Source organism: Esox lucius, chromosome 1 (assembly GCF_011004845.1).
Source record: "Esox lucius isolate fEsoLuc1 chromosome 1, fEsoLuc1.pri, whole genome shotgun sequence".
Taxonomy (NCBI): domain Eukaryota; kingdom Metazoa; phylum Chordata; class Actinopteri; order Esociformes; family Esocidae; genus Esox; species Esox lucius.
Genome location: NC_047569.1, coordinates 4354607 through 4368397, shown reverse-complemented (window position 1 = coordinate 4368397; position 13791 = coordinate 4354607). Strand labels below are relative to the sequence as shown.

The following is a 13791-nucleotide window of genomic DNA, read 5'->3' as shown; positions in this document are numbered from 1 at the left end:
GCAGTCCAGACCTGTTATACATTGAAAACAATATGAAATAAAGAATATGACAAGGAGAACCTGAACTGTTTAGCAGCTGAATTCTAATATCGAGCAATAATGGGAATACATTTCAAACTACAGCAATTGGTCTACTCAATTCCCAAAGTCTTACATAAAAAGAAGAGGTAATGCATCACAGTGGTAAACATTTCCCTGTCCCAACTCTTTTGAAATGTGTTGCTGGCATCAAATTCAAAATGGGCATGTTTTTTCCCAAAAACAATAACATTTCTCGGTTTCAACATTTGATATGTTGTCTTTGTAAAAAATTAATACAGGGATAAATTATTTGCACATTATTGTATTTTGTTTTTATTTGCATTTAATGCAGTGCCCTAACTTTTTGCCCGTTTAACCTGGTCAACATAAACTGAAATTTATAGCACAGGTTTTAAAGACAGGTTTGGGGAGCCAGGTTAAGAACATTTCATACTGGATTTGGTGGACATTTGGTTTCCACATAGAGAAGCAATCCTAGATATTTCTCTCTCAAAGAAGCATTTCAGTATTTCTGGCCAACGGTGGACATTCTGGACTATCTCATGTAGAATGTGCTGACGTGCCACGTGTCATCAACATGACATGTTCAGGTAAACAGAGTAAACCAATGCACAAAAGAAAGTAGTCTAGTGGCTTGTGTGAGGTTGCACATTTGTGTCTCATTATTTGTATCATTGCCACTTTGAATTTCTTACACAGCAAAAAAATAAATAAAGAGTATGTCATGTACGCTGAAAACCAAGTGCAAAAAACGTTGCTGCTACGTGGATGACGGACAGCACAGGCTGTCATTCCATTTGAATTGAGCCATGTAACACTGCTCACCCCTGAACAGTAAAACAAGGGAAACCTGTTTCGATCATTAATTACCACATATGAAGTTCTAAAACTGCATGAAAGGGCTTGGTGAAAAGTATATAAGGAGACAAATCTAGATTTTTGATTCTACAGCACCTGCTGTGGATCTGTTGTGATATGGCATAGTGGTAGTCGCAAATTCCCAAATTTGGAAGGGGAATGCAATGGGAAGAAATTTATACATAGATTTTTTTTACATAATTGGACACATGTATATGAGCTAAATTCCAACCTCATTCACTAATAAAGGTATACCAATTTAGCAGATTACATAAACAATCTAATTGAAACCATTTAGGCATTTAACATCAACAGAAATTCCTTATACCAAAACAGGTGCAAAGGAACTTGGTAGTGTAACTTGGTATGGTCCATAAAGATTAGAAACTTCTTGTGGTTTGGTCTTAATGCTGTGATTACTTGGCCAAGATCAAAATACCTACTGTACTTCATCCAAGGGCATCCCACCAAATTCAGGGCATGAGCTGATGGAAAGATTCTCATAGGAGTCACTACAAACCCCAACATAACATCAGGGCATCTACAGGCCTCTCTTGCCAAAATCAATGTTGAAATGCATGAGTCAACTGTCAGAAAGAGACTGCACAAACTTGGCCTACATAGAGGTCAACAAGAAGCCTCTGCTCTCAAAAAGTAATATCAAGATATGTCTGACATTTGCCAGACATCACCCAGGTAAAGAACAAATCTACTGGAATGATGTGCTCTGGAAAGATGAGTTAAAGGTGGAGTTGTTCAGGCGCTATGCCAGATCCAAGTTTTGACAAATACAAAACATTGCCTTTGAACAGAAGAACCTCATACCAACCATAAACCATGGTGGCGGTAGCAATTTGGGTGGGACTGCTTTGCTTCTTCAGCACTCTACCGACTTGCCATCAATGAGTCAATCAGGAATTCCATATAGCACCAAAGAATTATTGAGGAGAATGTGAGGCCTTCTGTAAAAAAAAAAAAAAACTGAAGTTGAACTGAACAATGATGTTGCAACAGGCCGATGATCCAAAACACACAAGCAAAGCAACAACAGAGTGGCTCTATAAAAGAAAAAAAGCATTGTATCTTTTATCCTATTGAAATGCTTTGACAGGACCTGAAGCTCTCGAACATGACACAGTTCAAGCAGCACTGAAAGTGGACAGTTACAAGAAACAGCTCCATGAAGTTTCAACCAAAGGGTACAACACTAGCAATTGAAGCTTGGGTTATAATTTTTATCCTGCACCATTGAAACTGCATACATGATTTTTTTTATTCAGAATTTTTCTGATTGTTATATATTTGGTCACTTCTATAGTGTTGGTCATCAATAGTGTTGAGGTGAAGACAACATGTCCATGTTTCCAATTATGTTAAAAACTAATTCCAAACACCTTTTCACATTACTGTATAATTCCTCTCCACACTGATGGTCTTCCACTTCCCAGTCCATCCTTTCCACCTGTGTATCCCCTCTGTCATTTCATAGTCTCAGTAAAGTGTCAGAATACACCCCCTCTCCCCACATATACAAACAACTAATAGATAACAATGTTTTCTATTATTATAATTGGACAATTTTAATTTTGGGTACTCAACCTAGGATTTAATTTTGAAAGAGAAAATAAAAGACTACCTATCTGTCAGTCAGCGACATCCATCCCGAAAGGAGAACTGGGTTGCACCTCCACCCCACTAAAGAGCACCCTGATCTGGGGAAGTAGTGGGGCTTCACAGCTACAGTACCAACCAGGGAAAAACTCACAAAAAAGTGCAACAAAGTGGATCGGGTTGTGGACGTACAGTGTATTAGTATATTCGAAAGGCAACATCTGAAGAATCAATAAAAATAAATACATTTAAGAACTATAAAGAAAGTTTATAAAGGAACAATCTAGTGGGAACTTAAGATTGTTAAGAATTAAGAAGAAGGTAGCAGAAGACAGAAGAAGACAAATGCCTTTATAGTTGTATAAATACATTACGAAAAGGTCAGAAAGTTGGCACAGTCCATTTGGTCACTGAATAAAGGCTTCTTCTTCGTGGCTGAGTTAGTACTAATCTTCTTTGTAATACCGCTAATGGGAAATCCATAATAGACTATGTGCGCTAGTGACCTCAAGAGGCCTCTAATGGCAGTGCACTGTGCACACTGGTTATATATACTCAATTAAACCACACTCAAGTCTCTGTGCTAATTACTTGGTAATTCATTCCCAATGTTGTGTCGCTTAAAAGTGAAGTCACACTTGATAAAGCAGCATTCATAAAGCATGTGCTTTTAGCCAATCCACCAATTTGACTCTCAAAGGAATCTCAATCTTACTGATTGGACTCAAATACTTGAGTCTCTGAGGGCAAGTGCATGAGTTCTGGACTAACAATGGTGCACTTGTTTGGTCGGTGTGTATGGGTGAGTGCATGCCATTTGCACGTGCACAGTGGAGGATTCATAAGGTACAGCGGGCAGGCAGTCACAGTGGGATCAATGTAACAAGCATGCAGACAACTCCAAACGTCAGACAACAACCAGTGCCTGTGGTACTGGTTGCTTGTAAACAACATCTAGACTAGAGTGAGACCTAGACCAGTATCCGGACATAGATTTGGACCGGGGGATTCAAGCCAAGACTATTGAAAACCAAACTAAACAGCCAAGAATGTGCCCTTTTTGGATAATATGCAATTGAGCGAATCGAATGAATGCCCTCTCCACAAATGGGGGAGATGGGTCTTTAGAAGGCACATTGTCGGCTGTCTTGTTCTGAAAAGCGGCTAAAGACTAAATCCTTGGACCGGGAACCAGTGTCAGAACCAGACCGGCATTGGAACTATTAAGCCTTCTCCTTGACCTCTATCCAGTCCAGCGTCCCTCTCCACCCAGGCTAGGTTGGTCACATGGAGCCTTCGCCAGTCCGACTGGAGGCCACATGTCCCAGTCTTTTCCCCAAGGTGGGGATGCGTGAAGAAGGGTGAGATAGAGAAGTTATGCCAGTGGACGATGACAGGTGTGTGGAATAAGAGGGGTTGCAAGGATGTTCTCTGGCTCCTCCCCCTCTCCGTTAATCTTGTCTTCTTCCTCTCTGGCTCCTCCCCCTCTATGTTAATCTCATCTTCTTCCTTGTCTGGCTCCTCACCCTCTGTTTATCTCTTCTTCCTCTCTGGCTCTTCCCCCTCTGTTTATATCATCTTCTTCCTCTCTGGCTCCTCCCCCTCTCCGTTAATCTCATCTTCTTCCTCTCTGGCCCTCCTCCTCTGTTGTATCACTTGTTCTCGATGAGAGACTGGACCTTGTGCACTAACTCTCTGGCGATCTGAAGGATGTGCTGCACGTCATGGCGCTCAGCCATCTCTGTTAAACACACAGACACACACACACATACTCAATCTGTAATGAGCACTATTCCTTTCTGCTCTGTCCTACCCTACTAAAACACATTTTGCCACATTTTTGAACTGGTAAAACCTATTCTCGGGGTGCCGAATACATTGTGCAGTGGTCCGCAGTAGGCCTTTGACAAGGTCCAGGAATGGGACACACTGATATATTGCCTTCCAAATTAGCAAAAATTGAGTCCTCTCCCCATTCAGAATTGTTGATGCTCCCTGTCTGGCATTTATGGTAAAAATAAGCTGGACAGTGTCAAAACACTTTAGAAGTTTAGGTCTATTTTACTTTCTACACCATTCTGATTATTGTAATTTTAAGGTCATCATCATCATCATCATCTTCTTCTTCCGCTTATCCGGGGCCGGGTCGCGGGGGCAGCAGTCTAAGCAGGGATGCCCAGACTTCCCTCTCCCCAGACACTTCCTCCAGCTCTTCCGGGGGGACACCGAGGCGTTCCCAGGCCAGCCGGGAGACATAGTCCCTCCAGCGTGTCCTAGGTCTTCCCCGGGGTCTCCTCCCGGTGGGACGGGACCGGAACACCCTCCCAGGAAGGGGAGGGTGACCACCTCAGCTGACCCCTCAGCTGACCCCTCTCGATGTGGAGGAGCAGCGGCTCTACTCTGAGCTCCTCCCGGGTGACCGAGCTTCTCACCCTATCTCTAAGGGATCGCCCAGCCACCCTACGGAGAAAGCTCATTTCGGCCGCCTGTATCCGGGATCTTGTCCTTTCGGTCATGACCCAAAGCTCATGACCATAGGTGAGAGTAGGAACGTAGATTGACCGGTAAATCGAGAGCTTCGCCTTGCGGAGTAATTTTAAGGTATATTATTTATTTCTTTATCAAATCACCCACAGTGCGAATTGGATCCCCTTGGGGACCAAATCCAGCCCACAAGCCATATGTTTGATGTTTGGGAGTCAACCTCTTTCAACTCCTCACCGTTGAAGAATTTGATGATATCTGTGAAATCCATGTTGTTATCTCGGATGATCTCTCTGTACACCTCCACCAGGGCCAGAGCCAGGAACAGGACAAAATGCTTTGAGGAAATACGTGGAGCCACCCAGATCACCTCCCACACCGAAAACACATCCTCATAGAGCAGCTCTGGAAGATTGAAGCACACACAATTGAGGAAACATGTCAGATGAGTCCTGTTCACTCTTAAAAGTGGGGAATACCCCTTTTTATAATTACCACTTTTTTCATTTTACACAGATTTTCTTCCCAATTTCACGGAAGTAACACGCTCTATGGACTCGATTAAACTCACAGTTGCCCAAGCCGCCACAAAATGCTAAAGCTTGACAAGGCAAGGCAACCATATTTGATTACTACCCCCCCCAACCCAGATGGTACTGTCCAATTGCACCGCCCTCAATGGGGCCCTGCTCATTTGCAAAAGGAATTAGAACACAATGATGCCGTTAACTGCAAGGCAGTGACTTCCTGTGTTCTCATTAGATCAGATGTTGAAGAAAGTAAAAGTGAAAAGCAGTGGCTTAGATCGCTAACATCCCAAGACAAATATATATTTTTTAAATGTACTGGTAATAGAGTAATACAGATATAGTGATAGAGAAAATAATACAAAAATAAATACAATAATCTGACCCCTGGTCAAAAGTGCATTATATCAGGACATTTGGTTCCATTTAGGATTCAAGTTTGGTAGAGATTCAGCAACAAAGCGTACCTCTTTTGAAGTCCAGCAGGAACCATCGGTAACAGAAGTAAAAGTGGGTGTAGTCTCCATTTTGGTGCATTAACTCAAACAACTCAGAGTCCAGGATCTAATGACATCATCAAACAGAAACCAAACTAGAGTTCAGGGGTCAAGTTATGGTCATTAAATGGGTTTTAAGCTGGGTGTCTTTATAAGTACATTGAGACACCTGCAGAAGTAAAAAGGGCTTCAGAAAATTAATTTTGGTAGGTTGGTTGATTAAAACACACATACCTGAATGAGGGACCTCATGTTGGCAAAGTGTGTGTCCATGGCTCCGCCGTTAGGGAAGTTCTGGCTCATCCTCTTCATTAGTTGGGTGAAGCAGCTGTACGCCAAACACTCTAAAAGAGAGGAAAGAAGAGTGAGATGACACCAAATGCTCTGAGTCAGGCTGTTGTTTGGTCTGTCTGTTACAGCCAACTGTGTGATAAGGCTAAGGGCTAATTGCTAAAAGCTCATTTCAAATGGTGATAATTGCATATGCGGATAATTGCAACAGGCTAATCGCTAAAAGTTCATTGCAAATGGGTATAATTGCTAATAGTTTTACTGCTAGGTTACAGCTAGCCAACAATTTACAGCAACTGTAGCTAACAGCTACTGGTTTGAGTCCTAAATTACACTATATTTCCTATTTTGTGAATTGGTCGCAATGCACTATACTAGGGCATACCGTGGAATTTAGGAAGTAAGCCTTACGTGACTGAGACAAATGTCTTACCGTCATCCAGGATGACCATGAGAGGAGCCAGGAGGTCGCACATGCCCTGGACATAACCAACTTCCAGATGCTCCCACACATAGCTAGGAAAGTAGAAATACAGCAATGACGAGACACAGGAGGGAAATGCGGGCTACAGTTGTGTGCTTGTACATGTGTGCGTGTGTGTTTACCTGCACATGATGTTGCGTAGTTTCTCCAGGTTTTCGGTGGTAAAGTAGTAGTAGTTACGATCGCAACGCTGGACATCCTTGTCTATCCGATGGAGATTCAGAGCCACTGTATCCAACAATTCAATCTACACAGCACAGAGAGAGGGAACAACCTCACCAATTCATTCAGTTAAACAAATATATTCTCACCAAATTTCTTGGTGTCCAAAGCACAATTGGCTTTGTAGCTGATTGTTTTTTGCAGGTATGTTTGTAGTGTTAGTGTATGCTCAGGACAGTTGTTAGTGTGCAGACTCTGACTGGCCAAATCAAACACCAGATCTGAATCAAACTAAGCATGCCATGGTTTTCCCCAGCTCTGGGAAGGAGAGAGACGAAAAGACATATCTTTGAATGATTGATTCCAAGTCTGAAAGTATGTTTTTGAGGACATGAGGCACATGTAAACAGATACTGTATTGATGGACATACAGTAATGCACCATTTTCTGGTATTCGTTTTGTCCCGAAAGCAGCAGTTTTATAACAAGTTGCCAAACATCCTGGAATGCATCTTCAATGGCCGTCTTAAAGATGGTTCCAAAATGCTGGGTAGAATCCCTCAATAGATCTCATTATATTGCTAAAATCTCATTTCATATGTATATTATATGCTCATGTATGAAAGGTGACCATTTAAACATTACATAGTTAGTTTTTTCATTAAAAGAAATCTAGTTACAATCCCAAAATTAACATCTGAAATTGATAAGTGTTTATCTGCTGGTCATGTTGTTCCCAAAGCTCCCTCTGGGAGGTCCAGATGTTTCACAACAATCTGAACCAGGTCACCTGTCTCACCTGTTGAAAGGTTAGCTTGGAGAACAAACACATGGACCTGTTGAAAGGCTAGCTTGGAGAACAAATACATGGACCTGTTGAAAGGCTAGCTTGGAGAACAAATACATGGACCTGTTGAAAGGCTAGCTTGGAGAACAAATACATGGACCTGTTGAAAGGCTAGCTTGGAGAACAAATACATGGACCTGTTGAAAGGCTAGCTTGGAGAACAAATACATGGACCTGTTGAAAGGCTAGCTTGGAGAACAAATACATGGACCTGTTGCCGGTCCCCGAGTTGAGGTTTGAGAAGCACTATGCTAGTGAGTGGTTTCCCATTGTCAGTCCCAGAGTACACAACACATATTTTTTGCTGTAACCCCAGACAAGCACATCTGATTTACCCTGACAACTTATCATTAGTCCTCAAATTAGCTGTCAGGTGATTTGGTGGAAAAAGGGCCATAGGGGTTTCTAAAAGATTTGAGTTTGGATACATTGCAACAGTGCTCTCAAACTAAACTGTTGACCTCAAGGCCAGGTCGACTTTGTTATTTTGGGACACCAGGTGGGAGCAATTATTGATGCGGTAGAACAGAAAACCATCAGGCTTTGGATTTTAGAGAGCTCAATACTATTGTACGTGTGTGTGTGTGTTTGTACCATAGACTGTATATAAAATGGACGACGCCCTTTCGCTCTTTTCCATTGGTGAAAAATGAAGCCGCCAGTGTCCCGATACGGCGCTGACATCTTGGACTTGCGTCTGCGCAGATAGCGATCTTGGGACCAGTTCTGCGCAGTAGTTATGCGCAGTAGCGAGCAGGAAGTAAAGCCGTAAAGCCGCGAAATCAACGGCCCCACCCCTGTGCCCCGCCCTCACTCTCCCTCGCAGAATGCGCATACCGTAATCAATCGCAAGTCCAAGTACAGTACAACCTTTGCTTGTTAAACCTAGACGATATGTTATAGCCTAACTTACATCATGTTTAACCTTAATTTAGAATAAAATAATTGGTAACTTCTAGCTAACGATCACCTGCTAGCTATTAACGAGGCTTGTTGTCTTTTAGCTAACGTTAGCTAGCCCATTACATTTATTTACTAATTAAATAGCTTATAAATTTAACTTACCGAAAAAAATTCAAAGATCGATTGGAAATGCCAGATCGGTTAGCATAATGTACTGCAGAACAACCCATTATGTCCGTGTGAAATTATATCCATTATAGAAATTTAGAGATTAAATGTAAACCTCCAATCTCCTCAGTCCTCCGAAGGAGGATGGCGCTTCAGTGGCTCCTTGGCTCAGATAGCTGTCAATCAAAGCTGTGAATCACGACGTCACACCACCGTTTTTAGAGCATTAAATAACTAACTAAAAACCAACTTGTTTTAAAAACAAACTACATTAGCGTGATACAAACTACAGTAAATGACAGAAACCAGCTTCGGAAAAAAGATAATTGAAGGGTAATTTAATTGTTTAGTTGGTCTCGCGTCCCATTGAATAACATGGGGAGGGCGGGGTTTATGACCTATACTGGGACCACTCACCAGGGGGCGATCGAGACGTTTTGGCTTCACTTTTCAGGGCTTGTGCGGCACGCTTGGTTTGTACGCACTGTGTATCTGCAAGTGTGAGTACAACTCATCTCACTGAGGTCCTAATCTTTTTCTTTCATTTGGTGTACAATTAGGATCTAAACAACCAGGTTAGGGAGGATCCTAAGATATTACCGACCTTAACTGAAAAATCACCTACAAGATAGGAGAGAAAGCCTCCTACCTGGAGTTTTCTAGTGTGCGTATGAATACCGTGTAAGAGGACAGTGAAGGCATCCCCTCCACTGTTTCACTCCCGCTGGTCATCAGCTTATCCAACTGACTGCATAGCTTCTCCTCACTCAACGAGTCGTCACGCCCCTGGGAGGGTGTGCGTATCTGAGCCTCGTCCTCAGGCCCCACTTCCTCTTCCATGCTTTGTCCGTCCTCGATAGAGGAGAGGATCTGGGAATGTCCGGAGGCAACAGAGTAGTTCCGGGAGGATGGGAGGCCGGAGTCGGGGGAGTCGAACTCCACTAGAGGTCGCTCGTCAGGCGCTAGCACCCCAGAGGCAGGCGGGACCACTGTGGAGTGGCCGGGAGTGCCCCCCCCCCCCGGAGTGTCTGGACCCCCGGCATCAGGTTCATCTACTGACATGAACACCTGAGGGTGGAGAAGGGAGACAAAGGGGGGAGCTTTTTTTTAAAGATGAAAGTTTTAGACGTTTGAACAGACGGCCACATGCATGGCTGCTTATATTACTTTACAGGTGCTGGTGATAAAATTAGAATATCATCAAAAAGTTGATTTATTTCAGTAATTCCATTCAAAAAGTGAAACTTGTATAATGTATACATTCATTCCACACAGACGGATATATTTCAAGTGTTTATTTCTTTTAATTTTGATGATTATATCTGACATCTAATGAAAATCCCAAATTCAGTATCTCAGAAAATTAAAATATTGTGAAAAGGTTCAATATTGAAGACACCTGGTGCCACACTCTAATCAGCTAATTAACCCAAAACAAAGGCCTTTAAACGGTCTCTCAGTCTAGTTCTGTAGGCAACACAATCACAGGGAAGACTGCTGACTTGACAGCCGTCCAAAAGACGACCATTGACACCTTGCACAAGGAGGGCAAGACACAAAAGGTCATAGCTAAAGAGGCTGGCTGTTCACAGAGCTCTCTGTCCAAGCACATTAATAGAGAGGCAAAGGGAAGGAAAAGATGTGGTAGAAAAAAGTGTACAAGCAATAGGGATAACTGCACCCTAGAGAGGATTGTGAATAAAACCCATTCAAAAATGTGGGGGAGATTCACAAAGAGTGGACTGCAGCTGGAGTCAGTGATTCAAGAACCACCACGCAAAGACGTATGCAAGACATGGGTTTCAGCTGTCGCATTCCTTGTGTCAAGCCACTCTTGAACAAGACACAGCGTCAGAAGCGTCTCGTCTGGGAGAGGACTGGACTGCTGCTGAGTGGTCCAAAGTAATGTTCTCTGATTAAAGTAAATTTTGCATTTCCTTTGGAAATCAAGGTCCCAGAGTCTGGAGGAAGAGAGTAGAGGCACAGAATCCACGTTGCTTGAAGTCCAGTGTACAGTTTCCACAGTCTGTGATGGTTTGGGGTGCCATGTCATCTGCTGGTGTTGGTCCACTGTGTTTTCTGAGGTCCAAGGTCAACACAGCCATCTACCAGGAAGTTTTAGAGCACTTCATGCTTCCTGCTGCTGACCAACTTTATGGAGATGCAGATTTTCCAACAAGACTTGGCACCTGCACACAGTGCCAAAGCTACCAGTACCTGGTTTAAGGACCATGCTATCCCTGTTCTTAATTAGCCAGCAAACTCGCCTGACCTTAACCCTATAGAAAATCTATGGGGTATTGTGAAGAGGAAGATGCGATACACCAGACCCAACAATGCAGAAGAGCTGAAGGCCACTATCAGAGCAACCTGGGCTCTCATAACACCTGAGCAGTGCCACAGACTGATCGACTCCATGCCACGTCGTATTGCTGCAGTAATTCAGGCAAAAGGAGCCCCAACTAAGTATTGAGTGCTGTACATGTTCATACTTTTCATGTTCATACTTTTCAGCTGGCCAACATTTCTAAAATTGGTCTTGAGTAAAATAAACAATTTCTGAGATACTGAATTTGGGATTTTCATTAAAATGTTAAGAAATAAACTCTTGAAATATATCAGTCTTTGTTAAATGAATGTATACATTATACAAGTTTCACTTTTTGAATGGAATTACTGAAATAAATCAACTTTTTGATGATATTCTAATTTTTTGACCAGCACCTGTATATATTATATTAAAAACAATATAAAACTCCACCAATCACCTCATTGCTGAGGGTGGAGTCTCTGTGTATGAGTCGGAGGACGTGGCTGTCTATGCTGCTTCCTGAAGACAGCTTAGCGAAGATGGCTGATTGCATCTCCTTCTCCCTCTGCTTGACGATCACCTCGCAGGCCTTCCACTCCTTCATCACCTGCTGGTAGCGTGTGGTGATCTTTTCGTCAATCTACAGACAAACATTATGTTTACATTTAAACCAGCTGGCACACATTCTTTTCCAGAATGACCAGCTTTGGCTAGCTAAATAGAAAGCAAGTACACCAGATAGTTAATGGTGTTAAGAACTCTTAACATGTTGTGACAATATGTTGCAATGCTAGCTGACACTGAAATGCACAAATATAGACACAAATATAGACAGGCAGATGGACAGACCAGCAAACAGACAAGAGGGCAGACAGACAGACGGACAGACAGGTGTACAGAGAAACAGTCAAACAGACACTTCCAGTTGTGTGGTGTGTTAGTTACTTGGCTCATGTCCTTCTTGCCCATGCCAAACTTGTAGTGGCCTAGCAGAAAGGGCCAGACCTCCTTCCTGATCTCATGTTGCACGCCTCCATAATACACCAGTCGAAGCAACTCCAACTCTTTGTAGTTCTACACGGGCGACATACAGGGAGTGGAGGTTGGGGAAAGACAGAGGCCGGGCAGGGAGAAAACATACAATATAGTTAAATAAAGAGATAAATGGAAAGAGAAAGACAACTACCAAGACAAAATGATAGGGAGAGACCAAGATAGAACCAGAGACGGAGTGTGCGTGCGTGTGAATAAGTAATGGCGCATTAATGTCATTGAATGATAAATTATTACCTTTTCTCATCTAATTCTGATGGAGATATTTTATTACATATCTATTATGCTAGTTCCATTCACTAGCACCCATTAGAAGTAGAATAGAGATAAAGAGGGATGGAGATGTACATTTAAGTCATTTAGCAGACACTCTAATCCAGGGGTTTTCGGAAATGGGTAAATCCGGTTAGGCAACACGAGATGTCTGATCTGATAATTCAGTCGTTGGGGGATGAATACATTAATTGAATGAACATAAATTAGTTTTGTAAACTTTTCTGTGAAAGCATGTTTACTGTACAGTGCTTACATGGCACTGCTCCCCTCTACAGGACAGATCCTGAAATGACTACCACCACCTATCACCTGGCCAACCGCCTCGCAGTTTTTCTGTAGCAACAGTTGTCTAAATTGATAGAGCAATTCAAACGCATGTTACAGTTGGATATTACAACTTTGAAAGATAATCAGATATTGACTTGCTTACAGGAAAACTGTATCCGGGCAGAATCGGCTCTATCCTTATGGGGGCCTTAAGTTAAATTTGTTTCAGCGGCCACCCAGATTGCAGCAAACATTTTAAAATAAAGGATTAGACCTTAAAGTACAGTACCATTAATACGTCTGAGTTTCTTATTTACGAAAGAAAAGCAGTTTTTTGTTCAGTTTAATAACATTAAATTGATCAGAAATACAGGGTAGACATTGTTAATGTTGTAAATTACTACTGTAGCTGAAAACAGCTGATTTTTAATAGAGTATCTACATAGGTATACAGAGGCCCATTATAAACAAAAATCAGTCCTGTGTTCCAATGGCACATTGTGTTTGTTAATCAAAGTTCATCATTTTACAAGGCTAATTGACCATTAGAAAAGCCTTTTGCAATAATGTTAGCACAGCAGAAAACTTTTGTGCTGATTAAAGAAGCAATAAAACTGTCCTTCTTTAGACAAGTTAAGTATTTGGAGCATCAGTAATTGTGGGTTAGTTTACAGGCTCAAAATGTAATCGAAAACGGAGGGTTCCTTAGCAACGACGTGGCATCTTTTTTGCTGGACTCCTATATTATGCGACAACATGGTATTACCGGCTTCATAACAACAATATTTGACAGATTATCTGGCAAAAACATTGCTCAGTGATCAAGTTCCGTTGTCCAGCATGTTATCGGTAGCTACAAGTGTTATATATATATATATATATATATATTAAATCAGTGAAAATGATGGTCCTACAGGGAGACGTGGCTTTAGTATCGTACCTTGACAGGATGGAAGACAACTGGCTAACGCATTATGCTATGATATGTGCAGTAACTAAAGTTTGCCTGC

General features: G+C 42.2%; 1 protein-coding gene across 2 annotated transcripts in view; it reads right to left on the bottom strand.

Annotated features, from left to right (window-relative positions):
- Positions 1–294: 294 nt before the first annotated feature.
- sgsm2 (small G protein signaling modulator 2) overlaps positions 295–13791 on the bottom strand; it is a 119251-nt gene continuing 105754 nt past the window's right edge. For both annotated transcript variants that reach the window (XM_020050664.3, XM_020050669.3), the window contains 9 exons: positions 12131–12259; positions 11643–11825; positions 9553–9942; positions 6917–7041; positions 6744–6826; positions 6254–6363; positions 5990–6086; positions 5233–5400; positions 295–4252 (listed from right to left, as the gene is read on the bottom strand). In XM_020050664.3, coding sequence (XP_019906223.2) covers positions 4164–4252; positions 5233–5400; positions 5990–6086; positions 6254–6363; positions 6744–6826; positions 6917–7041; positions 9553–9942; positions 11643–11825; positions 12131–12259 — 1374 coding nt within the window. In that variant the 3' untranslated portion in view covers positions 295–4163. The remainder of the gene's footprint in view (positions 4253–5232; positions 5401–5989; positions 6087–6253; positions 6364–6743; positions 6827–6916; positions 7042–9552; positions 9943–11642; positions 11826–12130; positions 12260–13791) is intronic.